At 41.9% G+C, this 17,650-nt stretch overlaps 1 protein-coding gene across 3 annotated transcripts; it reads left to right on the forward strand.

Moving 5' to 3' along the window:
* The first annotated feature begins 10,092 nt into the window (after positions 1-10,092).
* gprc5bb (G protein-coupled receptor, class C, group 5, member Bb) lies at positions 10,093-15,790 on the forward strand. Of its 3 annotated transcripts, none has more exons than XR_009788034.1 (4): positions 10,093-10,532; positions 11,128-12,533; positions 13,332-13,444; positions 13,529-13,549. XR_009788034.1 is itself a non-coding variant. In XM_061769605.1 (4 exons), exons 2-4 carry the CDS (start codon positions 11,128-11,130, stop codon positions 13,571-13,573), a joined length of 1,287 nt encoding a protein of 428 aa, XP_061625589.1. In that variant the 5' UTR covers positions 10,093-10,532; the 3' UTR covers positions 13,574-15,790. The 3 variants fall into 3 exon arrangements, 2 of the variants coding, with proteins under 2 accessions (XP_061625589.1, XP_061625590.1); XM_061769605.1 differs by having other exon boundaries at positions 11,128-12,256; positions 13,529-15,790; XM_061769606.1 differs by having other exon boundaries at positions 11,128-12,241; positions 13,529-15,790.
* Positions 15,791-17,650: the final 1,860 nt, after the last annotated feature.

Consider the following 17,650-nt stretch of genomic DNA (forward strand, 5'->3'; position numbering starts at 1 on the left):
ATGTAGTAAAAGAAAGAAATGTAAGTGAATGTAAGTGATGTGTTGACAAATAACGTTAAGGCATCTTACAAATTCTCCTTTTAGCTACATACTTTATATAAAGAAAACGATGAACACAATTTAATTTGTATTATATTTATATATGTTATAGGAAACCAAAATACAATATGTATTTGTAATTGTTCATATGTCTCAGTGTTGTTGATTGCTGGGTTTCTCTGAAATAAAAAGCTGTGGTCATAGACCCGATATTTCTGCCTGGTCCTGTCATTCATTACACATTAAAAGTCCCATGGAAATGCATGAAAATGATCTTAAAATATACATTTTGTGAGACAAACAGTATTAGCACTAGGCTACCGTTATATCACCTCTCTGAAGAACTGAAGTCACCCTAAGACCCATTCTCATAAAATATCCACATTATTCCTTATTCTTTACCTGTATCTGTATAGTTTGAGTAAGGTCACCTGTAGATAAGTCTTACCTGCTGCGCATATGATGTACTGTACATTAAAGCTTCATCCTGTGTTGATGAATCCACAATAGCGCATTCCGAAATAGCAATGAATCAAAATTCATATTTTCTTTGAAAACTATAAATTAGATTCATAATGATAACAACAGAAAAATAATTCTTCCAGCTACAATGTAGGACAGTACAGTGCAACTAATATTATGGTGTTGACGTCATACTTTTCAAATTATGAATATAGAAGGGTTACATGTGGCTGAGGATTTGAAAGCCAGCAAGCGGTGACAGAAATGTCAATGGGACCGCTTGACAGAGGTTCTGCTGACATTTTAGGAGTAATGAAACAGTAATAATGTGAAGGGGAGGAGAGTGTTATAGATGATATGACAAGCTATTGTTTCAATGATCACATCATCCACCTACCTTCTTTCCAAAAACAGATTGTTGAACTTTTTTTGACCAGCAATTATTGAATATATGTAGGAAAGCTGTCATGTAATTGGCCAAAGTGACAGGCTGCATCATGATGTTGTTGAGAAATTAATTTCATTCACTAAACATGAAAAGACAACTGGACAAAAAAATAAAAAAACAAATGTATCAACATTTTGAATGAAAAGGGGCAGAAAGTAAAAAGTTGTTAATTCAAAGACAAGATATTTAATGTTCAAACTGATAAACTTTATTGTCTTTAACAAATAATCATTAACTTAGAATTTTATGGCTGCAACACGTTCCAAAAAAGCTGGGGCAGGGTCTTGTTTACCACTGTGTTACATCACCTTTTCTTTTAACAACATTCAATAAACGTTTGGGAACTGAGGACACTAATTGTTGAAGCTTTGTAGGTGGAATTCTTTCCCATTCTTGCTTGATGTACAGCTTCAGCTGTTCAACAGTCCGGGGTCTCCGTTGTCATATTTTACGCTTCATAATGCGCCACACTTTTTCAATGGGAGACAGGTCTGGACTGCAGGCAGGCCAGTCTAGTACCACCACTCTTTTACTACGAAGCCACGCTGTTGTAACACATGCAGAATGTGGTTTGGCATTGTCTTGCTGAAATAAGCAGGGGCGTCCATGAAAAGGATGTTGCTTGGATGGCAGCATATGTTTCTCCAAAACCTGGATAATATCCATCCATTGATCCATTTTCTTTACCGCTTATCCTCACTAGGGTCGCAAGCTGCTGGAATCTATCCCAGCTATCTCCGGGCAGAAGGCGGCGTACACCCTGAACCGTTCGCCAGCCAATCGCAGGGCACATGAAACAAACAACCATTTGCACTCACATTGACACCTGCGGGCAATTTAGAGTCCCAGAGAAAACCCACGCAGGCACGGGGAGAACATGCAAACTCCACACAGGCGGGGTCTGGATTTGAACCCCGGTCCCCAGAATTGTGAGGCAGATTTGCTAACCAGTCACCCACCGTGCCTGGGGATAATGTAATATAGACAATGCATGGATGGAATGTGATGCAACATTGCATCAGTTCTAAATAATCAAATTTCATAAGTTTATAATTTATAAAATATTTGTAGTGTCTCTGTATAAACCTTGATTGGTTTGGCTCCGCGGCACGGTGGCCGACTGGTTAGAGCGTCAGCCGCACAGTTCTGAGGACCCGGGTTCAATCCCCGGGCCCGCCTGTGTGGAGTTTACATGTTCTCCCCGTGCCTGCGTGGGTTTTCTCCGGGCACTCCGGTTTCCTCCCACATCCCAAAAACATGCATGCTAGGTTCATTGAAGACTAAATTGCCCGTAGGTGTGAATGTGAGTGCGGATGGTTGTTTGTTTGTATGTGCCCTGCGATTGGCTGGCAACCAGTTCAGGGTGTACCCCGCCTCCTGCCCGATGACAGCTGGGATAGGCTCCAGCACGCCCGCGACCCTAGTGAGGAGAAGCGGCTCAGAAAATGGTTGGTTGGTTTGGCTCCTTTTTTGGTTTTTTGATTCCCAAAATGTCAAAATGTTAGAAAAGGAGCAATTAATGAGTTACAGTCCCCTCCAAAAGTGTTGGAATGACAAGGTCAATTCCTTTGTTTTTGTTGTATACTGAAGACACAACAAAAGGTGCTCTGTCCTGTTGTTTAACATATCGAGATGTAAATACAATATAAAATACAATATAAAAGCTGGAATTCTGAAAATTTGTCTCATATTGATCTTTTGATCTGAAACCCAAACCCAAAAACGAAGGAATTGACCTTGCCCTTCCAATACTTTTGGAGGGGACTGTATATAAAGTATACAGTGTTTTATTTATTTCAGACAGTCCTTTACTAGAGTTATTGATCTAGGTATATTTACATTTACATCACTATCATGTCTAGGGATAATGATACCTTCAATAGTTATTTGTAAATCTAGAATATGTTTCTTTTATCTACTAATGTCACTCACCAAGTATTATCGCTGTCTACTTGTGGTTATAGAAATAGACCTGCAGGGACAAATGATGCAAACAAAAAAGAAACAAACAATCCAATGAACTGCCGAGTTTTTTCATTTAGTCGTTAATACTTGATTTCCCTCATGGGATTATCTACCATCTGAGCAAAAATGAAATTGACTCCCTTCTTTAAAGAAAAAAAAAGAAGAACTTGCTAAAAAGAGATGGTTTAACATGAGTGACAAAAAAATACATATGCACAGTATTGTGCAGTCAAAGCCTCTGGTGTCTTATTGTTCGTGTCTCAAGCCTCTACGGATTCTTGGCTAACTGCTTCTACCGAGTGGCCAGTGTATGACATTACAAGTGACTACAACAGCACTGACCTCAACCAAGGCATAACAAATTAGTGAACAATTTACCTCATACATTATTGACTGAATATTCACAATCAATGAGATTTGTACATTTCAACGTGTTAAGGGATTCTAAGAAGTGCTGTTTATTTTTACATTATGGCTCCTTGTGTTTTAAAATCCATTTTCATTACTTTCAAATTAAAAAAATAAATATTTTTTTTTCAAACACAACAAATACATGAAAAATAGAAAATTAAAACATGAATATGTCAGTGTCACACTGTATGACAAAAATAAAGAAATTATTACGATTTCAAGTTACACAATTCTGATTAACAGTATCAACCTGCTTCAGCATTTATCATTCATGTTATTACTGTATTTGTGATGTGTACAATGGAAATATACTTCATAATTGCATGAGCATTTTCTAACATTTTTCTTTTACTTGGAAATGGACCAGGAAACTGTGTTTGTTAATTAGGTTGGAGTTTTACGATGTGTCAATTTTCTCATGTTCCTGTCTTTTCCTCTTCTTTCCTCAGTGTCATACTACTTAGATAGCATGATTCGCATTTGGATGGGAGGAGGCTTGCGAGAAGTCCTCTGCGGCCACATTGAAGTTGTGGTTTCCCCCAGGGGTCTCGTCGTAACGATAATACCACGCAAATGTCCTTCAAAATGACACATCAACAGCATGAACCTTTTCTTGTTAGGAAAGTGCAACATTAATAGTTTGTCTTCTTTAAAGAAATGCAAGATGCAGAAAAGTGCAACAGAAACGTTGAATTATTATGATAATAAAATCAATAATAATGGCACCTCTTTGTTTCTTTCTTTCTTTCTTTCTTCCTTTCTTTCTTTCTTTCTTTCTTTCTTTCTTTCTTTCTTTCTTTCTTTCTTTCTTCAGTAATGGCATCTGCTGGCCAGAAGCTGAGCTGCACTGGGTTTGATTACAGACTCGGTTTATGTTTAATGCATTCTTGCCCCACCTGTGGTACATTCCTGAATATCCATAAAGAGGTATAGGCGAGACCACAGTATTAACTCTGCACAGGTCTACAACGATGACAACCTACCATTACTCATTAAATAATTCATTCATCTTCCGTACTGCTTCTCCTCACAAGGGTCGCGGGCGTGCTGGAGCCTATCCCAGCTATCTTCGGGCAAGAGGCGGGGTACACCTTGAACTGGTCGCCAGCCAATCGCAGGGCACATATAAACAAACAACCATTTGCGCTCACATTCACACCTACGGGCAATTTAGAGTCTTCAATTAACCTACCATGCACATTTTTTGGGATGCGGGAGGAAACCGGAGTACCTGGACAAAACCCACACAGGCACGGGGAGAACATGCAAACTCCACACAGGCGAGGCCGGATTTGAACCCGGGTTGTCAGAACTGTGAGGCAGACGTGCTAACCAGTTGGTCACCGTGCCGCCTCTCATTTAACATTTGTATTTTTGTGTAATCATGCCAACTGTATGAGTCACAGTATGTATGTACATGTTTGTTTTAACAGTCAAAATGCCTGCTTTAGAAGAAAGGTAATTATAAAAATAAAGAAGGTAGTGTCCTAAGACTTGACATTACAAATACATAATAAACATGTTAAAATCAACACCTCTCTTACAATGTCTCACCATAATTGTCTTTTTGAAGGCATAAGCTTTAATATCGTCACTGTCTGAAACCTATGGCCAAATTTGGTAAATAAAACATTTTCAGCAATCTATATACTGGTCAGTCCTCACGTGGGTCTGTTATTATTATTTATATTTTTTACAAACTTTAGACAAATTAAAAGTGTTGAAAATGGCTTGCTCTCTTTGACGATGCTATGTTAACGGATATATATATATATATATATATATATATATATATATATATATATATATATATATATATATATACACACACACACACACACACACACTGTTCATGTTGACAATTGGATAATTGTCACGAGATACGTGAGGGATAATGGAGGGATTATAGGATGGCCCATAATTGACAAGGTCATATTGGATGGACTCAAGTGATGACTGGATTACCCAGATTAGAGATAATGTGCTGTTAGTCAGCATTTGTATTGCTTGTCTCCATTTAGCAGTGGTCCTGTATGTTTCAGTGGAAGGACTCAACTCCTCAACAAAATATAACTGTTGTCACGACTGTTTGGAAAATACAAACAATTACCTTGGAAACAAATAATTTACCCCCGTAGGATACAATAGTGTAGATTGTGGTTTAGGGCAGTGTTTCCCAGCCTTCATTAAGAGAAGGCACATACTTTACATTAGAAAAATCTTATGGCACACAACAAAACAAAAATGTCACAAATGGTATACAGTATATAGTACACAGGAATACTGTATGTCACAGTCTGTGGTTTTGGTGGCAAGACAAAAAGGTGGAGGACCCCAGCGCAGGGGAAACAGGGAGTCAAGGCAGGGCGAATCTCAAAAAAGGGTTTATTTAAAGAAAAAACACACAAAAGGGGCCAACTAGAGCCAGAGAAAAATACGGTTCTAAGTAACAATGAAACAACATAAAACATAACATGATCTGGGAAACATGACTTACAGTAACAGACTACAAATGGCAATGCTCTGACAAGGACAGAAAGAAACCAGGGAGCTAAATACAAGCAAACTGACGAGACAATGAGGAACACCTGGACAAGACATGAGTGGCTGGAGGGAGCTGATTGGTCGACGCAAGGTAAAGGGCTGACGAGAACAGGTGGAGACAAAAACCAAAGGAGCAGACATGAACATGCAACAGGAGAACTTGACAAAACATGAGACTAACTAAATCTAATCAAAACAAAGCCAACCAAAACACAGATCATGACACTGTAATGAGCATCTCGTCTCAATTTACTCACACATCTGCTTAAATGTGTGTATGCCATGACTTTTCCTATTGTATGAATGGCAACAGGAGGATACCCAAGTCAATTGTACATTCTGCCATATAGTGGAAGAGCATTTAATTGTTCTGCCTGTCACTATACAATGGTGGCATACTGTATGTAGCTGAACCGTGTGAGATTCGTTGGCATAAATAAATAGATTTAGTCCAATTAAGTGAAATTGGATAATTTCCCATGGCACTTGTGACGGTCTCTCCAGACACAAATGTGCCAGAGCACAGTGGCTGAGAATCCTGGTTTAGGGGACAAAAGTAGACTCCCACCGTAACCCACTGTATTTCAGTATTAACTTTCCATAAAGGGGAGAAAAGTAATAACAGATGACTGACAGTGGGCTGAGAAAATATATTTTTTTATAATTTCAAGTGGTGAGTCCCAAAGTTTGTTTTTCAGAGTTGTTTCTTTACTTGCTATTTATTTATGTTTACTTGTTATTCCACTGATAATTGTTAATATGGGTGGTTTCATTCCCTTTAGTCAAGGCAAATGTTTTGCTGTGTTTGTAGGGCGGGCGCCGTGGAACCACAGCACCGGGACGAAAACCTACGCCGGAATTGAAAAAACATACAAACCCCACACAGAAAGGCTCTAAGTGTTCAGAGCAGTCCAAGGCTAAAACGAAACACCACTTCTTTGTCCCTGAAACATTTCACCATGAATAAAAAAATAAAAAAACAACTCAAGAGGCCCATGCAAATCTATGCTTATGTTTGGAGGGTTATGTGTTCCCATGTTCTAATGTATTTCCTTGAATAACAGTTCTATAACTGATCTCCTTATGGCTTTGGATTCAGAGGATACGGGATCCATTTGCTGAATGGATTTTCATGTAATTTTATGCATATGTTCATGTTTCCTTCCAGATGAGTTATTGTCAGACAGTAACTCGTAATTAATGAATATTTAATGGGATTAAATAAAGACAAAATAAATTGTACCTGTGTAAATTTCCATGGAAAGAATTTTCTGGTTCCCAAATACCTACGTACGTATTTAGGCTCTGAATCCAAAGCCATAAGGAGATCAGTTATAGAACTGTTATTCAAGGAAATACATTAGAACATGGGAACACATAACCCTCCAAACATAAGCATGGATTTGCATGCAACTGTCAACTGTCACTGTAGTTCTTCATCAATCAATCGCTAACCAACTACAAGCGAACAACCGCCCCCAAGCTGAGAACAATAAAAGACTAGCCGATGACTTAAACACCTTCTACTGCAGATTTGAAAAGGACACTTTCACACTCCACACCCACCCAAGCCACACCACCATCACACTTCTGACTTATGCGTTGACCATCCACGAACAGGATGTGAGACGGATCTTCAAACAACAAAAGATTAACAAAGCGGCAGGCCCAAACCTTGTGTCCCCATCCTGCCTCAAAGTCAACGTGAACCAGCTCGCTCCAGTCTTCACACAGATCTTCAACAGATCTCTGGAACTGCGCGAAGTACCATCCTGTTTCAAACACTCCACCGTCATCCCAGTCCCCAAGAAACATGCAATCTTGGGTCTGAATGACTACAGGCCTGTCGCTCTGACATCTGTGGTCATGAAGTACTTTGAACGTGCTGGACCACCTCAAGAGCGTCAGAGGTCCCCTGCTGGACCTCTTTAGTTTGCCTATCGAGCAAACAGGTCTGCGGATGATGCGGTCAACATGGGACTGGACTTCATCCTAGAACACTTCGACGGCGCGGGGACCTACATGAGGATCCTGTTCGTGGACTTCAGCTTTGCGTTCAACACCATCAACCCCGAACTCCTCTCCTCCAAGCTTCTCCAGCTCAGCGTCTCGCCTGCCATCTGCCAGTGGATTTACAGCTTCCTGACGGGCTGGACACAGCAGGTGAGGCTGGGGGAGGCCACCTCATCGACACGCCCCGAGGTTGTGTCCTCTGTCTGCTGTCTCCTCTCTCTACACGAAAGACTGCACCTCAACGCACCCGGCGGTCAAACTCCTGAAGTTTGCAGACGAGACCACAGTCATCGGCCTCATCAAAGATGGTGACGAGTCTGCATATCAACAGGAAATGGAGCGGCTGGAGCTGTGTTGCGGCCGACACAACCTGGAGCTGAACATGCTCAAGACTATAGAGATGATCGTGGACTTCAGGAGGCATCCTTCGCCACAGCTGCCCTCACGCTGTCCAACTGCCCTGTGTCAACCGTCGAGACCTTCATGTTCCTGGGAATTACAGTGTCTCAGGACCTGAAGTGGGAATTCATTATCAACTCCATTCTCAAAAAGGCCAAGCAGATGATGTACTTCCTGCGGTTTCTGAGGAAGCACGGCCTGCCACAGGAGCTGTTGAGGCAGTTCTACACAGCAGTCATCGAATCAGTCCTGTGTTCTTCCATTATAGTCTGGTTTGGTGCTGATACAAAAAAGGACAAACTCCGACTGCAACGGACAATCAAAACTGCTGAAAAGATTGTCGGTACCTCCCTACCAACCCTTGAGGACTTGAGAACTAAGACAAGAGAATGCAAAATCCTCTTGGACCCTCCACATCCTGGTCACCAACTCTTCCAGCGCCTTCCCTCTGGTAGCCACTACCAATCAATGCCAACTAAAACAAGCAGACATTCCAACAGCTTCTTCCCTCTTGCCATTAACTTCTTAAATAGTTAACTTACAATTCCATTGCAACATGCTGCCAATTTTCTGTCTTGAGTTTGTTGTCACATTTCTGTCGGGCGAATTATGTATTACTCGTGCACTCACTGTAGTAGTCTCGCCACGCTGCACTAATTGCAACGTGTTGTTGTCCAATACTGGCCACTCATGTGCCTGAGTAGCATCTTCAACATTTGCACAATCGACATTGTCCCAGATTATCGCACTACTAGTCACTTTAAACTGCATACATTCCTTGAAGTCTCAGCGCCCTTTGCACAATGGTCATTGCACCGGACTTTTGTTCTATTAGTCATTTAAAACTGCTCTAAATGCTAGAAGACTCTGCATCTTTTTGCACAATTGTCAAATATAATAATAATAATAATAATAATTGTACCGGCATTACTACATTACTGGCAACCTTTTATTGCTCAGTGACTGTTTTTTGTTGTTGTCAATGTCTTTCTGTCTCAAAAGTGTTCTGTAAATTGAGTGTCTGTTGTCGTACTAGAGCGGCTCCAACTACCGGAGACAAATTCCTTGTGTGCTTTTGACATACTTGGCAAATAAAGATGATTCTGATTCTGATCAGTGTGATAACTCTCCTGCCTGACATATTAGTATTTCCTCAGTGGTTGGATGAGACTATTGCTCTCCTTTCCTTACGTGTTTGTTTGTGTCTCAGTTTATTTGTGTACCACAAGCCAGCTTTGGCTTCTCTTGTGTCTGACTGTAATCTGTCACTGATGTAGTATCTGCCAGCAAAAGTCTCTTCTACACTGATCCAAACTGGCTTGATTGCCAAGTTCTATGGCTCCTGCTGATTGCCGTGGTCCCCTTCAGATTCCGTCCTTCTTCAGATATGAAGCACATGTCCAGGGCAGGAGATTAGTCCACCCTATAGGGAGTCTTGGCTGAATGATCGGTTGTTCTGTAACATTTCCTAAAAGGATGGCCACGTGGCCTCAGAGTGCAAACCATCTGCTTGCAATCCCCTCCTCACTGAGCTAGCTTCACTCCCAATGGACACTTGCGATATGAACAATTTGCCAATTGTTGCTTTGATCTACTCTGGCGTCACCACAGAAAGGGAGTCTAAAGACGCAGCCATCCCCTTTCAGCTATGATTCAGTGTGACAATGAATCTTAGGAAGTACAACGTAGAAGTGTGGAATAAAATACATAGTTAAAAAAAAAAAACAACAAAAAAAACCTTGCGTGTGTTGTGCTCATTATTTCCTGTGTGCACCAGAAGTCCCTGCTTCCCATTTGTGGGTGAGCACCAGCAAAGCTGGGATTGCATCTCTGGTGACACCTCCGCACAGTCAACATTAAGCAGGGAGAGCGAAACAAGCAGACAGAGTGACTGGGATGAAAAGGACGACATAGGTTGCTGGAGAGTCACGGGAGAAAGAGAGAAAGGGAGACATGAGCTATTTGAAGATGAGGCAGAAGCAGTCAAGTAGTAAATAATTGATCATCGTTTTTTGAGAGTGGTCGTGTCACAGCAGCAGCATCAGCAACAGCAGCAGGACACGATCTGTTTAACAAAACAACTTAAAGGACGTTTTCAAATGCAACCTGGAAGCTGTTTGGTCCCTGCGAACCTGAGGATTTTAAGTGGCATTTTCATTAGAATTAATTGAACTCTCAAAATGATTGCATGAAGAATATGATGCCTATCCATTATCAGTAATTAAGAATTGAAGCTGCTAATCTATCAGAGGTAAGTCGGAAAACATTGAAATCATCTAGAAGTGTAAGTGTTGCAATGCTTGTTGGAAATAATTTTAGTTTTAAATGTGAAGTGTCTCCAAAAGTGAGGACACTTAGACCAGTTTACTGGTTAACATGACTAAAAAAGTAAATTAGGGCATTTCTTATATCCCAACAGGGCCTAACAATGATGCATAATTATTGCATGGACGTGTGTGTGAGTGTGTGTCTGTGGGCGTGAATGTATGTGCATTTTCTGTGCGTGCGTGTGTGTGTGTGTGTGCCTGTGTGTGTGTGCGTGTGTGTGTGTGTGTGGGGGGGTTTTGGTTCTTGAAGCTCGACTTCTCAAAGCCCAGCGTGCGATGTCAGCCCACGCTGTTTCCCGTTGCCATGGAAACTATTGCCCAGTGCTAAAATCATTTCTGTTCTGTGCTGTGCGAGCATAAGTGTATTTCCAAAGAGAGGAATATTGATGTTTGATCTGTGACAGATTTTTATTTTTATTTTTTAACCAGTGCTCAATAATTTATCTCTATGATGTGTGTGACTTTCCTGTCGTTTTCTCGCATAACTGCTTCTCCTCTTGTTTTCAACATCCCTTTAAGATGGCTGTCAACAGTTTCCCCATCGTCCTCGTGCTACTGATCGGCTCTTGCACATCGCACCCATCACCTCCTCCTCCACTGGGATGTAGCGAACATGTGGAGCCCCCTTACAGAGTGCTGTGTGACCTGGAGTCAGTGTGGGGTGTTGTTTTGGAGGCAGTGGCCTGCAGCGGGGGCCTCACCTCTCTGATTGTCGCTGTGCTCCTACTGGTCAAACTTCGCTCCATTTCAGACCCGGCCAGACGCTCTGGCGTGGGACCGCTTCTCCTGCTCCTAGGAACTCTCCTTGGCATATTCCCCATCTCTCTGGCTTTCCTTGTGGGAAAGAATCAGGTCTTCTGTGTGGTTCGCAGAGCATTTTGGGGCCCCCTCTTTGCCCTTTGCTTCTCCAGCTTGCTGGTCCAGGGCCTGAGGCTCAGGAGGCTGGTGGCTGGGAAGACGAGCCCGTCCGGAAGCACGCTGGCTGCACTGGGCCTGGCACTAGCTTTGGTTCAGGGGATCATTTCTGCTGAATGGGTCCTTCTCACTGTAGTCAGGGAGGGTCATCCAGCCTGTGAGTATCCTCCTTTGGACTTTGCTCTGACATGCAGCTACACCTTAGGGCTGCTCCTCATAGCGATGGGGCTCTCTCTAGGGGTAGTGCTGTGTGGGGGGGAACTGGGGGCAGAGGCAGCTCATGACACTGATGAGGATAGAGAAGAAGACAGTGACAAAAGGAGATGGAAGTGTAATGCAGTGTGGCTCTTCCTGGCAAGTCTGGCATCAGCGTTGCTTTGGGTGGCCTGGCTTGGCTTTTATCTCTATGGGAGCCAAGCAGTGAGGGTGAGGGGGAAAGTGGGGAGGTCAGGAGGAGGCGCGGGAAAGGCGGAGGACCGTGTGCTGGACGAGCCTGCTCTGGCAGTGGCCCTGGTTGTTCAAGGCTGGATCCTTTTGCTGTTTCACGGCATTCCAGAGAGCCACCTATGTCTCTGGAACCGTTCACAATGCAGCAGGCAAGATTTCTTTGAGACCACTGAGACAACTCCTCCTCCACATTTCAGAGATGAGCTCCCCGTACACTCTCACCAACCCTTCCAGGAAAACCAGGCCTTTTCTATGGAGGAGCATGGTGCAAGTACGCCCGTGTCGTGTATGTCTGTGTGTGTTATTGTGTAATAATGCATTACACTTGTATAGCGCTTTTCTAGGCACTCAAATACGCTTTACAATTTCACACGTTGTTCATTTACTCCACAGTCACACCCTGGTGGTGGTAAGATAATTGTGTAGCCACACCTGTCCTGGGGCAGACTGACGGAAGCATGGCTGCCATTCTGCCCCTCCGACCACCACCAACCATCCAACCACACCTTTAATTGAATTCTGCCTCCAAGTGGAACATGGGAAGTCACACTTTTGACATTGAGGTGATGGCAGAAACCAGTTGGAAATGTACAGTTGCTAGGCAACCAAAACACAAATCATTGGGACCTTTTGCCATTCAATGTCATGTGAATGAATGTAATATAAGAGAGATCAAAAGAAACCTCCATCGAGTGAATTTATCCAAAAGATTCTGACTTACATTAAGCCCAACCCACTTGAAGGCACCACTTTGTGAGTGTAGGCCATAATAGCATGATCCTCATCTACAACAGAGGGGGAGACTTCTCTTAAAGAGACACTTGAAGCTTACCAAAATAGTATAAATGAAAACCATTCCAAGTGACAGTCACACAAAATCATGCAATGTAGGTTTATTGACCACAGAACGTGCTCAACTATACACAACCCAATCAAGCTGCTGGATTTGAACCCTAATTATTTTACAGCCTCTTAGATTTATCATAAAATTCAGTACAATAAAATAGAATAGAATATTGGCAGAGAATATTTAGGGGAAAAAAACAAATTTTACGTACATTTGAAATGTTAATAACAAATAAATATGATTATAATAAAACATGTAATTTTTCATTGAAACATAACATGTACTGTAGCTACAGTACATTAAACAATTACAACAGAAACTGTAAAACTCTTATGAAATGCAATACAAGCACTGTATCATGTATTTTTAGCCTTAATTTGTTTTCCTTTTAGGTACTTTGGGCAATTTCTAAAAAAAAAAAAGTAATTTTTTTAACATAATACTACATTGACATGAAATCAAATGATGCACCATTTGCTTGATTGGATGACGATACTTTTGATTTTGCTTTCAGGTCCCCGAAGTGGAAACTACCAGAGCGGTCATGGGAGTGTTCGCCCTGGCATCGCCTTCAGAGGTCATGTCTACCAACCAACTGAAATGGCTCTTGTTATGAATGGTGGTACGGTAAGTGTGCCTCTCAAAATATGTCAGTCATGAACAATAACACTATTAATCCAGCTGATCCCCTTGTTTTGCACCACCATACAGATGCCCACGGCCCCCATTAACTACACCGGAAGACGACTGTGGTAAAGTGGTAATGTGACTCGAATCCCTGTGTCACATGTATGCTCCTTTATTTCCCGATGCCTGACCAGGAGTAATAATTCAAAAAGACAGAACATATCATACAGGATGGACTGACAACCGTTCAATACTGTTGATGTTTCTGCATACTGTACATGTTTGAATTCTGCATTTTGAAGGCAAATGCTGAAGGTTTGGGTCGCTTTTTCAAAATGAAAGGACTGGAAGTGACTACAGTTGAGTACATTTTGCCGGTGTAAATAGCAGTTACAGTGCTTTAGTATTATCAACGCACAGATGTCTGTAATATGTAAATAAGCTAGCATGAAGTGTTTGAGGTGGGGCGATAATGTGTGGGGTTGAGGATGATATAAACCTTCAGGATATGAATTTACAGCACAGCCTTACAAAAGCTTGCTTTGTCTCCGACTTTTCTCGGCATTGTCCGTATTGCCCGAAATCTTGCATAATATGCATATGAATGTAACGGAAAGAAAGTCTATGGACGACCTAAAAAGCCATTTACCAATACATTCAATAGTGAATGCATTAGGTACACCTCCTACCTGTGCAATCTAATATGGACCAAAACAAGAGCTGTATTAAAAGTACTGTCTTTACTCTCATGTGCAGTAGTTAAATACAGTAAACAAAATATTATAAACACAGTTCAGTATGATCCAGTTTAGTTTTACAATATGACCACAATAATATGCATATTGTTAAATGAATACCATTGTGACAACAGTGTTAATTGAAATGGAACATTATTTGCAAAAGAATAATTTGTGTTAAAGCTCTTGCATTGGTTCTCATTAGATTAGTGATTCCTAACCACCCCAGTGTGCCATGAGAGGTCATCAGGGAAATTATCCAAGTTCACTAAATTTGTCTGAAGATTTTTATTTATTAATTACACAAGATTGTTTTCATCTATCGACTTATAATGGCAGGCGGAACAATTCAAACCTCCTGTTAGATGGCAGAAGATACAATAAACCTGCGCAACCACCTGTTGCCATTCATATAACAGAAGAGGCCATGGCTTCCTCTGAGGATATCAGCTTAGTGTTTAATTCACCAACCCCAGATTTCACGCTTCGTAAGGCCATTTCTGAGTAAATTGAGATGATAATTATTTCAGTATTCATACGTTTTGTGACATTTTTGTTTGGTGCTGTGCCGTGAGATTTTTATAATGTAAAATGGGTGCCTTGGCTCAAAAATGTTTGAGAAGCACTAGTGCAAGTGTACCTAATGATGTGACCAATGAGTGGAAATACATGAGAGACAGTACAAGGTTTAAGATATCTTGGAGGCTGTACTTTGCACTTTATCAGAGATAATATGGTATCTGTGTGGTAATATTGGAGATCTATTATCTTGTAAAAGTATAATATTTTGATATTTTGTCAGTATGATTTATTTTGGGTGTTTTCTAGGATTTTAATGTCCATATTGAGTGGAGAAAAGACTTTTTGGCCAGCTGCCAAAAGATCCTACCAATATTGGAAGAGACTAACAAGAAATATCTTGATTGGCATCTGGCCATCATTATGTCCCAATGAATATCATTTGATACAACTCGACTGACCAACAAAAGTGTGATGTAGACACTATGCTCGACCACTTTTAGTATGTTCTTTTTTTTAATTATAATGTGTGAGTGTCGCCAATGTGTATAACACCAATGTGGTTCTTAGAAAATTTGAAACTTTTATTTCTAACATGGTCAGTTGAGATAAAATGTTAGAAAACCTTTGTTTGCAAATGCAACTGTTTTTTATATTACTGTACAAGCTGTGACTCAAAATATTCACTAAGGCTGTGGGTGTTCAAATGCATCAGACGTCAAGCAGAAAAAAACAAAACAGTTTTACTGCAGCCAATCTAATCAAGCACCCCATTGTGCACCAAATCTGACTTTCTGACTAATTAATGAGCTATTGTGAGTTTTCTGCTATGTTGATTTTGTGAGTGAGAGTTATGGTACAATTTTGTACACTGCAAATATTATCTTGACAGTTTACAATGTTATGTACAGTAATATCCTTCTATAAATTACTTTTAATCAAGTGTGTTATAAAGTTTGAAAAGCACTGGTATTTACCTTTTAATGATTTTATGGCAATTCCACTCTCACCATTTTATGGCAGCATAACATGAATCTTTCGAATGTAATTTGCACAGAGTGACAAATACATATGCACATTTTCTCTTAAAGCTTACCTTCATTTGTTATCAGACCCGTGTGCTGGTATGCGCGAATTTATTGAAATACTATCTGTTCATTTGTTGTTGTTTTTAATATATATATATATCTTGTCCTCATTAGGGTCACAGGTGAGCTGGAGCCTAGTCTAACTGATTTTGGTCAAAAGGCAGAGTACAGTCAAAACTGGTCACAAGTTAATAGCAGCGCACGTACTGTATAGACAAACCACCATTCACGCCAATGTAAAATTTAACCAGTTTACTTCAGTGAACTCAACATGCATGTTTTTTGCCAGTGTGTGAGGAAGGCAGATTACTTAAGTACTAAATCCCACACAAAAACAGGGAGAACATGCAAACGTCACGCGGGAAGGCCAGAGTCAACAGACTTATTATGACCTATGTTATGCATAAAACAGAAAAATTGGAAAAATATTGCTGAATACGTTGTTTACAATTAAATAAAGGAAGTAACATTTTATTTGTGTACTAATTACATTTTATAATTACTGTAATTACAGTAACAAGGTTGCAAATAATTTCTAATAATGTTGGAGGTTTTGCTCAAACCTGGCAGGGAAGGAGCCTGAGCTGGTGTGGGAGGTTGACAAGTTCAGACTAGATATAGTCGGGCTCGCCTCCACGCACGGCTTGGGCTCTGGTACCAGTCCTCTTGAGAGGGGTTGGACTCTTTTCCACCCTGGAGTTGCCCATGGTGAGAGGCGCCGAGCAGGTGTGGGTATACTTATTGCCTTCCTCCACCTTCGTTTGAGGGGACGGGTCCTGACTGTTATTTGTGCCTATGCACCAAACAGCAGTTCAGAGTACCCACCCTTTTTTGGAGTCCTTGGAGGGGTTGCCGGAGAGCGCTCCTGCTAAGGACTCCATCGCTCTGCTGGGGGACTTCAATGCTCACGTGGGCAATAACAGTGAGACCTGTAAGGGCGTGATTGGGAGGAACGCCCCCCCCCCCTGCGATCACAACCCGAGTGATGTTCTATTATTAGACTTCTGTGCTCACCATGGATTGTCCATAAGGGTGTCCAGATGTGCACTTGGCACCAGGACACCCTAGGTTGCAGTTCGATGATCGACTTTGTGGTCGTGTCATCGGACTTACGTCCGCATGTCTTGGACACTCGGGTGAAGAGAGGGGCGGAGCTGTCAACTGATCACCACCTGGTGGTGAGTTGGCTCCGATGGTGGGGGAAGATGCCAGTCCGACCTGGCAGGCCCAAACGTATTGTGAGGGTCTGCTGGGAACGTCAGGCAGAATGCCCTGTCAGAAGGAGTTTCAACTCCCACCTCCGGCAGAACTTCACCCACCGTAAGGTAGTCGGTGTCTGTCGTGGCGGCAATCCACGAATCCGTTGGTGGACACCAGTGGTTAGGGATGCCGTCAAGCTGAAGAAGGAGTCCTATCGGGCCTTTTTGGCCTGTGGGACTCCTGAGGCAGCTGATGGGTACCGGCTGGCCAAGCTGAATGCAGCTTTGGTGGTCACTGAGGCAAAAACCCGGGCATGGGAGGAGTTCGGTGAGGCCATGGAGAACGACTTCCGTACAGCTTCGAGGAAATTCTGGCCCATCATCCAGCGTCTCAAGAGGGGGAAGCAGTGCACCATCAACACTGTGTATAGTGGGGATGGGGCGCTGTTGACCTCGACTCGGGACGATGTGAGTCGGTGGGGAGAATACTTCGAAGACCTCCTCAATTCCACCGACACACCTTCCCATGAGGAAGCAGATTCTGGGGTCTCTGAGGGTTGAGTTCACTGAGGTGGTTAAAAAGCTCCTCGGTGGCAGAGCCCCGGGGGTGGATGAGATTCGCCCAGAGTTCCTAAAGGCTCTGGATGTTGTAGGGCTGTCTTG

The sequence above is a fragment of the Phyllopteryx taeniolatus genome, chromosome 4 (genome assembly GCF_024500385.1).
Source record: "Phyllopteryx taeniolatus isolate TA_2022b chromosome 4, UOR_Ptae_1.2, whole genome shotgun sequence".
Taxonomy (NCBI): Eukaryota; Metazoa; Chordata; class Actinopteri; order Syngnathiformes; family Syngnathidae; genus Phyllopteryx; species Phyllopteryx taeniolatus.

Coding starts and splice junctions, on each gene's coding strand:
- gprc5bb (XM_061769605.1), top strand. CDS start 11,128: ATGGCTGTCAACAGTTTCCCCATCGTCCTCGTGCTACTGATCGGCTCT. Junction 12,257..13,331: donor TGCAAGTACGCCCGTGTCGT/GTATGTCTGTGT, acceptor TTTTGCTTTCAG/GTCCCCGAAGTGGAAACTAC. Junction 13,445..13,528: donor TTGTTATGAATGGTGGTACG/GTAAGTGTGCCT, acceptor ACCACCATACAG/ATGCCCACGGCCCCCATTAA.